This window comes from Sceloporus occidentalis, unplaced genomic scaffold (genome assembly GCF_023333645.1).
Source record: "Sceloporus occidentalis isolate IW3139 unplaced genomic scaffold, rSceOcc1.0.p SCAF_5, whole genome shotgun sequence".
In the NCBI taxonomy this organism is placed as follows: domain Eukaryota; kingdom Metazoa; phylum Chordata; class Lepidosauria; order Squamata; family Phrynosomatidae; genus Sceloporus; species Sceloporus occidentalis.
In genome coordinates, this window is record NW_028316985.1 from 177,853,191 (window position 1) to 177,872,088 (window position 18,898).

The 18,898-nt window shown below is 38.8% G+C and overlaps 1 protein-coding gene across 4 annotated transcripts in view; it reads right to left on the minus strand.

Moving 5' to 3' along the window:
* The window catches only part of FRAS1 (Fraser extracellular matrix complex subunit 1), a 318,860-nt gene that overhangs the window by 47,098 nt on the left and 252,864 nt on the right, over positions 1-18,898 (minus strand). For all 4 annotated transcript variants that reach the window (XM_089526272.1, XM_089526273.1, XM_089526271.1 and 1 more), the window contains 10 exons: positions 14,360-14,511; positions 12,350-12,512; positions 10,594-10,726; positions 9,081-9,271; positions 8,291-8,444; positions 5,942-6,205; positions 5,455-5,643; positions 4,479-4,598; positions 1,617-1,796; positions 57-181 (listed from right to left, as the gene is read on the minus strand). In XM_089526272.1, the coding sequence (XP_089382398.1) occupies positions 57-181; positions 1,617-1,796; positions 4,479-4,598; positions 5,455-5,643; positions 5,942-6,205; positions 8,291-8,444; positions 9,081-9,271; positions 10,594-10,726; positions 12,350-12,512; positions 14,360-14,511 (1,671 nt within the window). The remainder of the gene's footprint in view (positions 1-56; positions 182-1,616; positions 1,797-4,478; positions 4,599-5,454; positions 5,644-5,941; positions 6,206-8,290; positions 8,445-9,080; positions 9,272-10,593; positions 10,727-12,349; positions 12,513-14,359; positions 14,512-18,898) is intronic.

An 18,898-nucleotide genomic window follows, 5' to 3' on the forward strand; every position in this document is an offset into this window, starting at 1 on the left:
ATTAAAACAAAGCAAATAGTCAAAGCAGTTGTAAAAAACAAAGAAAACCCATTCACCTCATGTGTGCCATCAGAAACGGAGAAGGTGAAAGCATCAGAATGTTTCTCAGCCTCGCTGGTATGGATGTAGTGTATGCTGCGGGAGACCAGGTCTGCCTGTCTGAAGGAGCTTATCCTTCTGCCTAGAGAAAAAATACAGTAGCAATGGAAAGAAAACAACAGACATACACAGGGGTCAGAGTGTCACCATCATCTACCCAGCTGGAGAGAATCAGGGATGGATCATGCATCAGTGCCATGGCTAAGTTGGCTTTCTGGCTAACATCTGGCCTGGTCAAGATGTGCTATGCCAGGAAGACACAACAGCTTCCCCAGGAAGGCCTAAATACTGCAGGAGCCTCTGGAAGATAGGCACTTTGCTTTTGTGCTCTGAGAGAGGAAAAAAGGCAGCTAAGGAGGAGACTTACTCCATAGCCAAAGGTGGTTCTGAGGGTGTGTATAAAGGATGGGGAGTTGGTAATAATAAACCTCTCTCACATCACATCTAAGGCTTAAGAGGGACTCAAAACAAAAATAGGAATGGGGCTGAGAGGAACATCCAAGGAAAGAAGAATCTTAAAGGTCACATCTATCAGGACCTCATATCCTGAACAAAAATGCTGTGGGAGATCTTATGTCCACAGGTTACATGTTTCTTGTTTTGTCTTGATTTACAATAAGCCTCCCTCCCTCCCCCCCTTTTTTTTGGTCTCATGGCACTAGCCCCCAAGACTTTCTCTTCCCAAAATTCCTTTAGATTTGCATTTGTGTGTGTTTTAAAAATTCCTTACTTCTTTCAGCCTCAGGTTCCTCTAAGCACACAAGACAAGCCTAAGCACATTTATTTCCAAGTAACTCCCACTGAGTTCAATTTGTCTTGCTTGCAACAACAGTCAATTCTTCTCCAACTCTGCTTTGGGGAACCTCTGGGGGTTTCAGTCAGCCTCCTATTCAGGCCTTTATTGGGCTGATGCTTGAAATCACATGTACTAGGGTATAATCCCAAGCCTGTCTTTAGCTTCCACACTCTTTGCTTGTCTGGCACCCCACAGTTCCATGTGCAACCTCCCCTCTGTCACTCTTCTCAATTCCCAACCATTTATGTTCCACTATTGAAGCCAATGAATGGAGAAAATGGCTCAAGAATCCAAGTGTGGAAAGTTAAGGTTCAACCAAATGGTTCAGTGCACATTGAAATGTGTTTCTTTTGGTGCTAGTTACCTGCTACATATAACTTCCACTGGAGCAGACATAAAAGCAATGTCACTCATACCAGGTCTATCCCCTAGATATATCCTGATCTGCAGCCATTTATCAAATAGCTGATAGCAAACCAAAAAATATACACATATGTTTGTTAAAAGTTGCACAACCATGACTGGATAAATCTGTTTTTGAAAAAAATCTTGGGCAATAGTGAATTTCTTTTCCACCCATAAGTCTGTTCCCAGATTCATGTCCATGCACAGACAGACAGTACTGGATAAAATCCAGTGGATCTGCAGGCTTCAAAAGCACACAATGAAGTGTGGTCACTTGTCTTTACTTTTCTCCCCTAAATAGCAAACATTTGCAAACCTGGCGATGCAGTGTGTTCCAGGTGTCCCAGCTGGGGCTGTTTAGTGATCTTGTACAGCAGATCACTTGGCTCACTATCTTGATCCATGGCTGACAACTCAAGGGTGGTGATCTTCTTGACTGAGTTTTCATCCAGGGTCAGTCCAGTGTTGACAATGACAGATGGAGGCAGCCGATCCTCTGGGGAGCATTGTCAACAAAAAGGATGAGACAAGCAGCTTGCTTTCATCTCTCTTTTTTCAGTTTCATACACACAATCTAAGCAGAGCTGTCTGTTACTTAATTAAAGAAATCTGAGCCAATTAAACCATATACTCTTCTCGGTGTCCCACCTAGGACTGGGACACAGCTGATAAGAGAAAGAGCCTTCTCTGTAGCTCCACCAATATGCGATGAGAGTGGCCCCCACTCTAGATATCTTTCATCATTTGGTGAAAACATTTGTATTCCAGTAAAGCCTTTGTCTGCTAAACATTTGTTTTTGTTTAAGCTTGTCTTCCCCATGGTCTCTATCTCAGCATCTTTATAGTTGTCTTTTTCTAACATAATATGTAGCTTTTATATTGTACTATGATTTGGAATAGTTGTAAACCACTTCTGCGTTGCACAAAAGCACTGGAAGGGTGGCATTAATAAAATAAGCATTTTGATCAATCAATTGCATGTACATGAATTTGTATATGATTAAATAAGGCCCCATACCCATTTTAAAAAATCTATTCTAGTTTTGTGCTACAGCAGAGCAAAACTAGTACTATTTTGGTTTTTACACATGTATGCTGGGGCCCATATTATCTCAAAAGAGGCATTCAACAAGTCTATATATTTTATCCATTTGGTCATAGGTAGTAGGTTGAAAGAGATAAGGGGAGTTAAAGAGTTAAAATCCCAAGAAGAGTTGAAGGCAGTGGGCATTAACTGCCACTGGTATTTGAACAGACAGATGAAAGAGAGGTGGAAAATGGATAAAAAATTAACTGGGATTAGTAATAAGAAATCCAAGTGGGAAGAAATAATAGACAAGGATGAGAAAAAGATGATAACCAGAAATTATAAATTGTTGTTAGAGTACGACACTGAAGAAGAAATAATTAGAGAAAGTATGATCAAGTGGGCACAGAATGTGGGACATAGTATAGAATATACGAAATGGGGAAAAATTTGGAAGGGAACTAAATCTACGACTAATCAAGAACTAAAAGAGAACACCTATAAAATGTTATATAGGTGGCATCTGTCCCCACAAAAGATTTCATACATGTGTAAAAATAAGAAGAACAACCCAATGTGCTGGAAATGTAAAACAGAGATTGGCACATACTTCCACATGTGGTGGACATGTAAAATAGCAAAGCAATTTTGGATTAAAATATATAAAACAATAGCAATAGAACTAAAAATCCCAATAGCTTTCAAACCAGAAACATTTCCTTTAGGTATGATAAGTGATGATTTAGATAAGACATTTGGAAAATTGTTGTTTTACCTATTTACATGTGCCAGAATAATCTACGCAAGATACTGGAAACAGAATGAAGCTCCCTCTATAAAAGAATGGGTAATGAAAGTTTTTGAAGTTGCGGAAATGGACAAGCAAGCATGCTGGGCGAAAAAAAAAACAGAGGAAGAAGTGGGGAAAGACTGGATTGTTTTCTATGAATTTAAAAAAAATAAATGGAAAAATGTAATTTTTGTGTAAATATAATTTTGGGGTAAGCATAAGGTGGAAATAACAGTAATTTGGGAATAATAAATGAATGTCGATAAGTGAAGTGAGAAAATTTTCTGACAAAGATAATTGGTAGGCTATAAAGGAGAAAAAAGAGTAGTACTGGACTATTTGAGACTTAGTTATTAGAAGAAAGTAAAAGAACTATATCTAGAGTACTACCCCAGAAGGGTGAAGGAGACATGATAAGGAAAGAAAAGATAAAACGAAATAAGGGGAGGGAGTGAAATATAAACTATGTATAAAACTGCAAGCAGTTGGAAGTGAACTATATGTTAAATGTATTTTACAAATTGTCAGAGAGACATGTATGCATGTATGGTTGATTTTTTTGGTGTGTCGTCTAAAGGGGAGGTGGGAGGGAAAAGGTGGAATTGTATGTAATGGGAATGTATAAGTTTTGTGGAAGGGATATGATACCGGCTATGTTATGTATAAAACTCTGAAAAAATAAATAAATGTTAAAAAAAGAGGCATTCACTCTGTGCTGTATCTTAGAAGAGGCACGCCCTTTTCTTCTGAGAGAAAAGGGGAAATGCCCCTTCCAAAACAGCACTTATCTTCTAAAACAGTATTAAAAATTACCTAGCATACTGTTTTAATTAATGAGAATAACTTCTTTATTCTTCAGTTCTAATTCTAAAACAACTTATGTTTTTCCAAAGCCACTGGTTCCCAGGAAACTCCATAGTTTTGCCCATTTTGTGTATGTCTAGATAATCTTGAACAATGCACTGTTGAAAATATCAGAGAAGAAATGTATACATATCCATGTGTCCCCAGAACGTATAAGTAACCAGTGGGACTGTTTGACAAATGACGTGGAAATTTATCTGTATTGTTCAGATGCTATGAAAGTTTAATTTATGTTTTATCGTGTTTACTGTACGACAGAAACACCAACGACCATGAAGAACAGCTAGGATATAATGTCCAGTGTGCCTTTTAATTCAGACTAGTAAAATCTAGTTTTGCCAAGTTATAGATTGTGATTGATCCTCATTGTGGCTGATATAAACTTTTTAAATTTCCATCTACATCATATTCTCTGACTTGGCTTTCTTTTTCCACATTATCCATGATTTCAGTGATCAAAAGCTGAATGAAGGCTAGAGAAAGGCACTTGGCTTTACCTATTATGCTGATTGGAAATGCCTGGTCCAACATTTTGTTTCCTTCTGCATCTGATAAATCAAAAATGAAAGCAACTGTCCCACCACGTTCCCCTTTTTTGTGGTTGTACTCTATCACTCCTGTAATAACAAAGCAGAAAGGAAAGAGTGAATGTACTACCTGAAGAATCCACCATTATCTTAGATTACTAGATTTCCTGAAGTCTACCAGTAAGTTCTTACTGAGAAGGAAAACCTGTGTTCAAACTTTACCACTTCAAACTGAAAGTGAGGGATCATAGGATTGAATGATTATCCATACAGAAATAATCAACACATAGAAAACAAGAGTGTGAATAAAAATGCTAGGACAGAAACATTCTTGATGATGTTATTTATTGATATCATTCACAGGCCTCCACGCTGCTGGAAATACTCTCAGAATGGAGTATATATAACTAAAAATGACCAGATAGTCTCTATCTGTCAGCAAACAATCTTTAAAAACACACAAGAGAAAATGAAAACAAGAACACTTGAGCAGAAGCTCTTAATGTTATGATGTCCTTCTGGCTAATGGAATGGCTGCTGAATTAAAGTTGCAGGAGAGGCAAAACCTGATAGAAACAGGGTTCTCAGTAGGGCCGACTAGCCCTGATTTTCTTCTTCCTCTCTTTCTCAGTCTGGTGGAATGGCTGCCAGATACTAGTTTTCTATGTGTAGAACAGTGTTGTTGAATTTAAATGGAGAAACATTCATTCAACAATTCCCACAGTCTCTTCCCATTCATCATGCCTAATGGAGCTTCTGGGAGTAACACACCAAAATAGCCGGAGAGTCAAAGGGTCCCATACCCATTTTAAAAAATTGACTCTAGTTTTGTGCTACTGCAGAGTCTGAGAATTTATGAACCATTTGAGCACACTTGTGTGATACAATCCAGCTCCACAATCTAATGTCAAACTCTGTTTTACCTATTAGAATCAGGATTGCCCACCTTTATTTATATCAGCTTGTGTGAAACTTTTGATCGGCCCCTTGACAGAGATCTGAACCAGGGAATCCCTTTTATGCATATGCAGAACACCAACAATAGGATCCTTTTTCATGATGTATCGGATAGTCAAGTCATCCGAGTCAGAGTCTGTGGCTTTTAGATGCTGGTCTGTAATGGCAGCTACAGCGCCTAAATGGTATAAAAGGGGGGGGGGGGGAATGACAGTCACAAACCTACTTCACCTTCTTGCTGAGCTATCCTCAGAAAAGTGGGGATGTTTATACAAAGCAGCTTCATTTATCCCATACAGACAAATCCAAACACATCCAAATAATTCAGCAGTTTGGATAGATAAGGCTGTGATTTTTATAGGTCAAGATGTGTCATTTGAATGAAGAGCTTCCACGAGAAGAATAAACACTAGAGTTATAATCTCTCCCTCCCCCCACCCCCAAAAATGATTAGCACCAAGTTCTTCATTATGTACCAGCAGGAAGTTGCAGGCCTCTGTTCAAGACCAATCTGGGCGATTCTGTCCTTGGCAATGCTACAGTAAACTCCACCTTTCCAGTCTGTGTGTAGAGACCATCAGAAAGTGAAAATCTGAACTCATCAGACTGGACTCTGGAACTATCCACTGTGTAAACCATCAGTTCATCCAAGACATTCTGATATGTGAAGGTTGAACCCTCAGAGAGAATTTTTCCATTCTCCAAGGGATCCAAGGGCGACAACCTCTTGCGGAGATAACCTGAGAACAAAGAGAATAGTATGTTAGGCCCTGATAGGCTGCTTATTTCCCCTTTTCCGATTCTTGTACCACTCAGTCTTCAGAAGACACTTAACTAAGCCTGTAGAATAAAATGAGGCAAGACTTATCTTATTGGGCAGCTTTTTGGAAGAATTAGTATAGCCATGAACAGACATAAGAATCAAAACTGAGGCCTCCATCTCTAAAGGCAGCCTACCTCTGATTTTACATATGAAAATCCGTTCTGTTTCAATTTCTTCATCATTCAGTTTTTAAAGCCTCAAGCTGAGGATGGAGCAAGCTTCTTTTCTATTGCTCCAGAGAATAAAACCCAGAGCAATGGATTCAAACTACAGGAAAAGAGATACCACCTCAACATTAGGAGGAACTTCATGACAGTAAGAGCTGTTTGACAGCGGAACACGTGAAAGAAAGAAATTGGCAGCATGAGCTTTCATAGACTTCAGTCTACTTCCTCAGATGCTTCCATTCCACCAAATGCATCTGAGGGAGTAGACTGAAGTCTATGAAAGCTCATGCTGCCAATTTCTTTCATTCAGTTAGTCTCAAAGGTGCTACAAGATCTCTTTACATACAAATTGGAATCAAGTTATCCTCCATTAGGATCAGCCAAAGTCATTACAGGTTGAAACTCCTTTATCTGAAATGATTAGTACTAGAAGTGTTTTGGATTTTGGAATTTTTAGGATTTTGGAATATTTGCATGTACATAATGAGATATTTTGGAGATGGGACCCAAATCTAAATATGAAATTCCTTTATGTTCTATATACACCTTATATACTTAGCCTGAAGGCAATCCTATATGTAATATTTTAAATAATTTTGTTCATGAAACCAAGTCTGTGTACACTCAAACAACAGAAAACAAAGGTGTTACTACTTAAGCCATCCATGTGGACAATTTTGGATTTTGGAGTATTTTGCTTTTCTCCCATATGAGAGCCAAAAGAGCCAAAGTAATTCTTCTTACCTTATATTAAGGAGCTTTAGGATGAAACTTGGCTCATTCTTCTAAAAGTACTTTTTGTGTCTTGGGTAGTCAAGATATGGGACACTTAACAGCTCGGAAAACCCTGCTCTTATGTGCCTAACTATGCACTTGAGCATCTTTTGAAAATATTGCAAAAACTGTATGCTTATTTTTGTGAAATATTCTTCATAGCACACTAATGCAGAGGATGGAAACTTGCAATTTATTAGATCTGTAGCAGAGGTGTATATAGGTGGTTCCAGTGGGCTATTTTGGCAGGACTAGAAATCATGAAAGAAAAAAAAAAAAACCACTCTGAATTTCCCACTGTTCATATAAGAAAAATGTCAACTTGCTACTCCCTGAGGCCTGAGAGCAAGGAGGCAAAGGAGCATTTTTATGTCAACTTCCAGAAAAACCAGTATGGGTAGTGTTGGGCGGGGGACCAAGGTAATGCAGTAGGATGGTCATGGCAGACTATTGGCTACAGTCAGCCTGGCTCTCATGCAGACCAACATTCACTGGATAAAATAACTGGACCTTATGGACAAAATAGACAAAAGAGGAAGACAAGGACTTAGAGTTAAGGAACAGAGCCTCTCTAAGTGCAGCTAAGAAACTGGTTTCCCAACTATAACTGATCTCCTGGTGCACAAAAATCCACCCCAAGTTTCCATCCAAATTTTCTTGACTCCAACATCCAAATGTATGGGTAGGCTGAGTTCCATTGTTGTTTCTGTCAGATTCAAAACACTCAGATTTATCAGGAAATTTCAATGTGCCTTCTGGCTCCCCTGTTCTAATACACTTTACAGAGGCATGCTCATATTAGATCAGAGCCAACCTAATCAGAGGAACTTTGCCATTGCCCCCCTCTAAGGCTGAGAGTCTGTGACATGTCAAATGTCACCCAGTGGGTTTCCATGGTCTCCTCAGCTAGATACCAGCAGGATGGTGTTGTGCACAACTACTCCTTTTCTCCTTCTGTAATCCAGGTTCTCACATTTCCCTTATACTGAGAGCAATCTGCAAGTAATTGGTAGCTGTCATCACTAGTAGCCACTGCTAGTCTTATATGCAACGCAGCTTACCATGACTGGGTTTCTTGGTTATTATGAAGACCAGCTGGTTGTCTGGAGTGTCCAGGTCTTTGACCATCAAGGAGGAATTTCTAATCACTATCCCTTTGTTCTCCTGGACTTTGATAGGCTCCAACTGCATTTCAGGGGGCTCATCATTCAGGCGCTACAATAAGAGAAAGCAACCCACAAAAGAAAATGCATTTCTGCACTTGAGTGGAAAATTCCTCACCCCCACAAAAAGAGGGGGATGGTAGCAATGGGAAAGACAATGAGAACTACACCATCTGATTCAAAACTGCATTGAAAATGGAACAAATCAAAATACGCCTAGTTTACATTTGAATTTGGAATTTTCTTTGGGTGTCCAACACCTTTGGGTGTTGATGAGATCTAGATGGTAAGTCAACTATAAGCTTTTAGTCAATTACAGCCAGAATCCAATGGGCTACATCCACTTATGGAACTGCTTGTGATAAGAGAATGGGGGGGGGCACATTTCTGCCTCCCCAATATCTCCTCCCCCCCCCCCCCACACACACAGAACAAACCACAGATGTTCAGATGGCTGAGAAACTATCTTGAACTGTTTTTTAGGCAGATGGAGGCAAAGAAAGCATTGCCATACTGGAACGGATGTTGGATTTAGGGCTAATATATTATAATCAGCACAAAATAAATGTGCAAGCCAGTTTAATTTTCCCAGTTCATTATTTGTGGAATTTCACAGTCTGATTCTGGCAATATATTAAAATAAAAGGGAGAGATTTATGAATTAAACTCAACAAATGAGCTCATTTACCTTAATAGTGATGTTGACGCTGCTAATTTCTGATTGGCTGAAACCATCACTAACATAAAAGCTAAAAGTATCGATCGATGGTTCAATACTTTCATGGACACTTTGAAAGTAATAAATATAGTTCTTCACCACATCTTGAACAGAGAATGAAATATCTGAGCTTCTCGTGCTTCCAGGGCCAAGTCGGCTCCCTGTGAACAAAGAGTTTTGTATATGAAAATATGTTTTTATTATACATGCATACGTGTGTGTGTGTGTGTATTCTGATCTATCAAGCAGAAAAAAATAGCTAAATTGTAGCAGTTATCATCGTTGCTTCAGGGGCATCTGTATTAAGTGTAGTAGCCTTCGCTACTTAAATTCTGCAGCTTAACTGAGTTGTGTAAAAAAAAAAAAAAGACAGCTTGGGTTTCAGAAAAAGAAATGTTCCAGTAAGTCACTCTGAGGCCTTTCTGCATTGGGACTGACTATAAAAAGTCAGCAATATTATACTGATATGATACTCTACCATGATACAGCATTAGAGGAGAATTATTTTCATATATATATATATATAGCGCTGTAGATTTACACAGTGCTGTACATACAAACAATGAAATCGATAAAAATGAAACCTGCCAATAACATACATTCTACAAAATACATATAAAACAATAGATAATAATACAAGATAGAATTAGATAAAAAGCAGACAACAAATTAAAAAGATCAAATATCAGATCTCAGAATGAGTTTCAGTGACCCTTGAGCTACAGTCACAAGAGATCAGAAACATCTGTATCCCTTTTGACTACAGTTTAACAGGTCTTCTGAATGCTAAACAGTAGTGAAGCTTAACTATGATTAGGGGAACTGATCCTAGCTTCATAAACTATGGTATGAAGTTGGCATGTATCTACTAACCACAGTTTTAAGGTTAACCAGCTTGCCCAAATTCAGACTGCTTTGGAACTCATTCTCACAGCCACGCTTGACATGGACAGTGGAATGGTCATGCACATACCTTGCTACAGCACATTCCTGTCATGGCTTAGCATGACATCTTAGCCAGCCTAATGTGAAGACATTCTAGAATGAATCATCCCTAGAAGAGCCTGACTGGAAGTAGGCAAGGTCAGAATACTAAATCATACAGAGATGCAGTAGGCAGTATCATCTTCCACAGGATTCCATAGGACTGTCTTCTACTAAATAATTTCACAGCACACTCACATTTCTCATGTGGCTTGGGAATTATTGGTCTAACAGTGATGGCGAACCTATGGCACGTGTGCCAGAGGTGGCACTCAGAGCCCTTTCTGTGGGCACAGGTGCCGTCGCCCCAGCACAGAGTTTGCCAGAGTTTGTTACTAGAAAATCAGAGGGACATGGCACTTTGCAATTAATAAGTGGGTTTGGGGTTGCAGTTTGGACACTCAGCCTCTAAAAGGTTCACCATCACTGAAGTTAGGTATTTCTTAATGAGCAAGAATCTACCTTGTGATGCCCTCCTTTGATAAGATTAGTACCTTACCTGTCCTGGTATTTTCAATATATCCATATTTTGGAAAAGAAACAATTTTCACCACAAGGTCTTCTTGGCCAAGATCAGAATCAATGGCTAGAGTATGGTGAGTGATAAGTGGTACCCGCCCTCCTTCATCTACCTGCAAACACAGAAGAAAAAATGAAAATGAAATTTAAAGTTTGTTTGGGCAATGCTGTAGCCTGGGGTGGGCTGATTATAAAATGAGATCTATTGGAAGAACTCTAAGTGATCTTCTGTAGGTTGGCAATTTTTTCTGACTTCTGCTTAATAGCAGCAACATTCCCCTACCCCATTAATGCAGACTGGAGGTAGCAGCTCCAAACTGTAGAAACTCAGATGCAGGTCACCCCAATATATATGGTTCATGATCTGCAGTAGGCAGTTGTTTCCATCCTGAGACACAATTATGTCCTATTTTACAGGAGAATGTTAATATACTAGTGTACATTCTATGGGCTTTTACCTTCACACACACCCTTACTGTATCTGATTTATTGCTGTTTCATCCCTATCTCAAAAATAATTATTCACAGTTTTGAACATGTGTAAGAAGGGAGCGCAGAAAGAAGAAGTTCTCTCAACTTCTTTCTGAAAGATTGAATTGTCACATGGAAAGATGGAGGACAAGTACAAGTTTACTGGATCTCCACTAGTCATCCTCATACAATTGTCCACAAGTTTCTCTCCCCTCCCCCCCCCCAGCTTACTCTTTATTAAGAAATTAAAAGAGCACATTCACAAAATTATTCTGTTTAAATTTAGCCATCAGGCAAATCTCTATGGCCTCACCCAAAGTGGGCATTACACAGGAACATGGGTCCCTCATCTTTATTTCTCTCATATCATAATTTGAGGACATGTTGGGAATCCGTGGGCAGGAGAGTTGATCACAAAGGGCTACTGGAGTAGCCAGTTGTATACTTTTGTATGCAGAGTGCTCCCTGGTTCAATCCCTGACTTCCTCAGTTAAAAAAAGTAGAAGTCAGACAGCCCTCTAGATGTTATTGAATTTCAAGTCCCAGCAGCCCCAGTTAGTATAAGGAATGCTAGTAATATTTGCAGGGCCACAAGATTCCCAACTCTGAGCTGAACCTTCCACACACTTCCTAGCAGAAGCAGATGAATATGGCCATTCCAACATAGAAGGTCATCTTTTTAAAAAAGACTAGTACATTAGCATTAGCTGAAATGCCTAACTATGCTTTGCTTCCAAAATTAGATGAAATATGGTTTTACTAGTATCACATGCTACTTCCTAATAGATTTTGAACTTTTTTAAAATCCTAAAAGTACAAAAAATAATCAGAAATCCCCCAGAATAATCCCCTCCAAGCAACATTTTAGAAGAAGGAATTAAGGTTACTAATTATAAACACATACATTCACCTTTACAATGTTAACATTAAAATTTATTGATTTTTAAAAATTGACATTTTACTCATTACTCTCAAAAGTAACAGATGACAGATAAGATCCTTATTTGCAACATGTTACTTACAAGCTTGGGTCTTTCATTTGTATGCAAAATATCAGGATGGAGAATAAGCAGACAGGACCAGATGGACAAATTGTCTCACGGCATATGTCAGCCTGCTACGTACATTTCCTAAGTACTTAAAAAGCAATTTTTGGTGTTCCAGTTACTAATTGTGCTAATCACTATTCACAATTTTAAAAACTGGAGGTTATTCATATTTTGTTTCTTTCTTACTACACTGAGTCCCTCAGACTATTTATGTACCGTGATGTGGTTGGCAAAAGTGATAACTGGAGGCTTCCTCTGGATTGCCACAATCGTGATGGTGAACATCTGACTGTCAAGCCGGTTGTCATCAGCATCAAAAACAGCAAAGTGAAAAACATCTGTGACGGGCTGATGGATGGTCTCAAACTCAGTGAAGTATCTGCAAGAGAATGAGGAGAAAAGTAGACTTGCAGTAATTGGCAACTACATACAATGCCACACACCCCAGAAACAGAAGCTTCTGTTCTCCACTGGCCAGGAAACTAGTATGTGAATGAACTAAGCCTTGTGTTTAGGCATTCATATACCGTTTCCCCTCCTTCTGCATGACAACAGAAAGAAAACTGGAAACCAGCTGCCAGTTTCCCATTACATATGAATTCTGGAAACTGTGGTGTGATAGAGCAAGCCAGAATCAAAATGTACTGAAAGCATAGCTTGGACAAACCATTTCCTATAGTCTGGAGATTTAATATGCTTTGCTTAAAATCAGAAGCAAAAGCTTCCAAACTCTTATTCTCACCCATGTTGGAGCACATAGCTTGAGTTCCATGTAGACCAATCCCTGTAGCGAGAAACTATGGTTTCCCACGACATCCAAACTAGATTGCTATCTTCATCCTTCTGGAGAAAAAAAATGTCTCCAGTTCTAAACTGTATATAATTAATAATAATAATAATAATAATAATAATAATAATAATAATAATATTGTTTCTATTTCCCGCCTCTCCCTGCGGATCAAGGCGGGATCCCATCAATATCAGCAATACAGTCTATAAAATACAAAACAGATTAAAAACATCATCATATAACCACAATACACAATAAAATACAGTACAATACAATACTAGTCAATGCTAGTATATATATTGCAACCTCAGAAATGTATTTATTTAATAAACATGCTGCCTTTCTCCTAATTTGCACTCAAGGCAACTCACAAAAGATACTTAAAAAACCAGTACAACTTTAAAAACATCACAGCAATATAACAAGTTAAAAATACAAAATCATTAAAAACATACAAAAGCAAACATCCCAAACGTATCCCAGCACTCTTCTCCATCACTACACCTCAGATGAGTTGATTTTTCCCCATCTGCTTTCTTCACTGTCCAGCTCTTACATCGATACATGGTAATGGGGAATACAATGGTTTGAACAACTCTGACTTTAGTGTTCAGCTGTATATCGTTACAGTTTAGGATTTTGTCTAGTTCTTTCATAGCTGCCCATTCTTAATCTTCTTCTGATTTGTTGACTGTAGTCTCTGTTTAGATGTATGTTTAATTCAAGGTACAGGAAACCTTTAACTACTCTATCTAGGTTGAATTTATGTAAATCCTCTGAGGTCATTGTTTTTGTTTTCTTTATGTTTAGCAGTAGACCTGCCTTTGCACTTTCTTTTTTGACTTTCTTTAGGAATTGTTTTAAGCCTACCGTGTAGTGTCATTTGCCTATCTTAGACTGTTGATGTCCCCTCCTCCTGCCTTCACTCCTCCTTGGGGAGCCATGGTCTTTCAAACAGTCTGGGCCTAAGCTGCATTGGGAGAAAGCACTGGAGCCTTCTGACATGGCCTCTGCCCTCTTTTCTCTGGATTGCAACTTAAGTAATACTTTCACAAAGTTCCATCATATCCCCTAGATACATTTTTCCCCCTGCAGCTAAAAAATGCCCCAACAACATAGCGGTGCTAGTAATCCAAGCCTCCAAACACCAAAACATAAATACTGATTAGACTTTCTCTGTGGGACAGGCTATAAAAGCATCACTGATGTCAAACATCTATATTCCCCATAGGTGGCACTGTGGGATTCTGAATGGATTTGGAGCTCTCAGGTCCTTGGAAGAACTTTTATGTAGTGAGATCTTGTAGAACCTTTGAGACTAACTACAGAAAAAAGTTGGTAGCATGAGCTTTCATAGACTTAAGGCTACTTCCTCAGATGCATTGTCTTTGAATTCTATCACTTTGGAAGAACTTTGTAAAATTACTTAAGATTACCTGATTCTTTGATTGTTGATGTCTTCCATTGTGAAGTTGTAGACCTCAAAAAACTCCTCAGAATGCTGTCCAGGGATAACCCGCTCAAGGGTGCCATACATGGGATGAGAAATTAACTGAATCCTTATCTTGGAATCAGGGGAATTATTATCCTAAGGAAATAATGAAGGCAAAGGGGGAAGACTTTAACATTGGCGTCCACTGTCTAAACTAAGAAGGAATGGGAACGGATGTTAAAAAGGACCCTACATTTAACATCTTTGAAAGATATACAGTCGAAGGATTTTGTAATAAACCTGCTCCCACCCCCAGTTATTACTCTGCTGCACTAATTTTGAGACTAAGCTCTAACAGATCTACCCAGGAGAATAAATTATTAGAAAAATACTAAATATTGCAGATCCAATTAGGTAAATTATAAGAATTTTGTGTTCCCTCAATTTGCATAATTTTGTGCAGGTCATGCAATGCAACATGTCTGGGCACACAAAAAATGGATTGAGCAAATCATTATCAGTAAATGGTATACAGAAACAGTTGTGTCTGTAACTGGTAGCATGTCCCAGTTATATTTCTCATAGGAATGGAAGAGAATACAAAGTCTGAGCAACCATAGAGTCCAATGCATTTTAGCACACAGTATTAAATTAGCCAATCCATCATATTAATTGATTGATCAGATGGCCAAATATAATGGATTTTTTGTTTTTGTTTTAAAGGTAACATTTATTTATTTATTTATTTATTTATTCAGTGCTTTCTACTGCAATTGCCATATTAAGGCAAATTCCATAAAAAAATTAAAACAACAAAGTAAAATAATGAACAGAAGTATATTTGTCACCACAAAAAGCAGAAATACACCAGTCATAATACTAACCAATGCAGCAAAACTGATGGTGAAAGAACAATACTGTTGAAAACCATCTTAGTCCCATTTAACTAGGATAATATCAATAATATCTTTAAGAAAACATGCTAAACTGGTAAATCTTAAAGGCTGCCTAAAAATTTGGAAGTATACTGACATGTACATCTCATCTAGGAGACAGCTCTGTGGGGCCAACACTAAAAGGCCCTTTCTCTTCTCCTCACCAGCCTAACTGGTCTTACTGGGAGGTATATGCAAAAGGTCTCTGGAAGCTAATCTTACAGCACAGACAGATAGGTGAAGCCCAGTCTTCAAAGAATGTGGTTACAAACATTTAATAAATTATAGGTAAATACAAGCAATGTAAACTGGGCCCAGAAACCATTAGTGGCAGGGAGATTCTTGGAAGAGACACTCCTGCTTCCTTTTCATATAGACAAGGAATGCTTCTTCTGAGAAAGTGCCTGACAGCTTTTAAAATCTAATGCCTAAACCAAATTGTTAGTTCTAGAGCCATTCAAATCAATTGCAGAATAGTAAATCAGCACTTATATAAATTTCATTGAGTCAATGGCTGTACTGTAGCTGGGACTGGCAATTAGATTTAAGCCTGTAGGAGAATATGAGAACTGTTTTATTCACATGGAAATTTATGCAGGTTTAATTAATTACTAGATTACTAAGCCCCATCCAATGAATACGTTAAGATTTTTCAAAGTGATAATTGACTTTAATACTATCATGAACCCACAGTTATCAAGCCACCTTAACACATCCCCTTTTTTTGGTTCTCCTATTTTTCAAAATCAGGTTTATTTATGGTGGGTTTGGTAATCATATCAGCTTGTCAACTGCAGGCCCATTTTAGTTTGTCATTTAAATCTTCAAAGGAACAGGATGAGGAGATATTTTGGGAGAAATGGCATAAAAATAGGAGCAGGATGTATAATATGTCCTGCATTCTGCCCATGTCATTTATAAAAATGTTTCTATTATAAAATTTCTCAAAATACAGTATGCTGACCAAGCTGCCCAAAGGCCAGTGTCAGACTGTCATCATGTGATCAACATAAAATCATAGCATTGCAGAAGCTAATTCTAAGTCCCAGACATATGAGAAACAGCTCTGCACTTCAAATTTCCACAGATACATAGCACTCAGGAGATGCCACAGTTGTACAGATTTAGGATTAAACAGAGTTAGGGTTAAACAGCTGGTGGGTCTTACACTACAGTCTGCTGGCTGAACTGCTCTGCTGGGTCAGATTTGCTAGCAGAAGAGCCACAAAAGGGATGGAGAAGAGGTGAGGCATGAGAAGAACAGAATTACACCAAATCCAACTATACTTTAGCCCACAGATCCAGTTGCAATGGCGATACAATAATCTGTCAAGAAATTTCCAGCATCTCTAGGTTGAAAGCTGCTTGTATCTAGCGCAGCTTCATTTGGCCCAGTGTTGGCTAGGGATATAAATCCTCATTATTTCATTCTTGCATGAAAAGACAAATACTTACTATAGTTTTCTGCCTACTGAATGAGAAACCAAATAGTTTTGCACAGTATTCTCCTCATATCTGAACATCTTAAATGTTCTGAAGAATTTTTTTCACAGAAAAACACATGGTTTTCTGCATGCACACACACACACACACACACACACACACACACAGACACACACTAATTTCTGGCACAGAAAAGATTGTGCAAAATGTACAAAAAAGCCATGTGTTTCTCTGCATATTTTGGGAAATTCCAATATGGGGAGAAAACTGTGCAACAGTCTTGCTTTATTATTCTTCCTAACATTGTTTCCTGACTGCCGATAAACAAATTTTTCATCCGGGAAATACATAACAGAGAATATTCTTTTTCCCAGTGTTGGCTCAGCTGACCCTTAGCCATCATCACCAGCTTGGACTGCCCTCTGTATCCATGTAATTCAGATCTCTATTTTCAAGGCCTAATTTTCTGGCATCACAGCAGTGGGATTGTTGCTATTTCCTTCCTCCATCTCACCGCATTGGGCTCCATTCAATCACAATTCAGCAATGCAGAAATACAGAAACAGTGAGGAATGACATGGGACAAACTATAGTGAAACAACTTGTTTTAACCTATGGCACAGGTATAGTTATAGCTGAATGTTAGATCATCTTTGTTTGCAGATCCCTGGCATTGCCACTAGAAAGATTCAGATAGTGGAGCGATGAAAAGAGGTCAAAAACAAGTAAACCTGCTACCAGTCAGAGCAGACCAGAGGTGGAAAACAAGCCACCCTTGAAATGTTATTGGACTGTACTTTCCATCAGCCTTAGCAAGCATAATTAAAGATGGCTATACCTAAACTACTCTGATGCTACACTGGGTAATGTAGATTCTTGCTCTTCTTGTTTCTCAACTTAGCACGGTGCACATGTGTTGGACTACAGCCTCCATGTACACTGCTCTGAGAGCATGTCTAAAGAGTGGGGTATAAATACAAATCATCATCATCATCCAATCAGCTGATTGTAAACTTGAAAAATCTGTGTACCTTCAGGCATTTAACAATAGACAAACCATTCCACACAAGCTAAGGATACTTTCCCTCACCTACATGGTGGCCAGCACACTAAAGAGGCTTAATAGCATCTGATTCAGGGATTAGTTTTATTTTCATTTTACCTCTGCACTTCACCTCTACTTTAATGTAACATGCTTGATTTGAAACAGCTGGTTATAAAGAAAGAACTCATTATCCCCCCCCCCCTATATGCCTCCTCTTTTCTGGCAGCTGCAGGCAGGACACAGTATAAGAGGTTAAAACTTTTGCCAACTTAGAACCTTCGAAGGGTGTAGGTAGTTTAAGTTACAGCAGTCTTATTCGCACATTTACTGTGTTGGAAAGCAGCTGCTGGCCCCAGATTCACTTTTTTCTGCGAATAATAAAATGCTAACAGAGAGCAGGCAGTGTGCCCAGATTTTGTTAGCAGTCTCTTGAGATGCCAGAGAGAATGAGCCAAGTTTCCACCAGCATGGGAGGCAGAGTCACATTTCTCAAGTAGCAGGAAAGATGCCACCTTTGCGCCCTTACATAGCCTTAGGAAATGTTCCCGTACCAGAACACAGGAGTGGGAAGTACCAAGAGGACAAAGCTAACAGCAGGCCCTGAGCCCAGAAGATGTCGAGCAGCCTGGACATCGCTAGCAAGCTATAGTTCAAGGAAGGAACTGGAAAGTTAATCAAGCCAAACCTGAAGGAGACATTCAGAGCAGTCAGGGTAATACAGAAGCTGGACAGGAACTCAGAAGATACAGGTTTTATTCCCTAGTGGTACATTAAATTAGGTGACCGGGGGTCAATCGTTCCCTCTCTTAGCTTGACTCACAGGGTTCTTGTATGGATGAAGTGATGTGAAGGACCATATAAACTGCCTTGAAGTGAGTGGAGAAAATAATCATATAAATTGAACTAACAAATGAATGAAGGATATAGATATCAAACTGCTGTTATTGCCTTTGACTGTGATTTATGGCAACTTAATCCTAGGGTTTGGCAAGATTTATTCAGAGGAGCTTTGCCATTGCCTTCCTCTTATGCTGGGAGAGTGTGACTTGCCCAAGATTGCCTCCTGGGTTTCCACTGCTGAGTGAGGATTCAAATCCTGGTTTCTCAATGTCTTAGTACA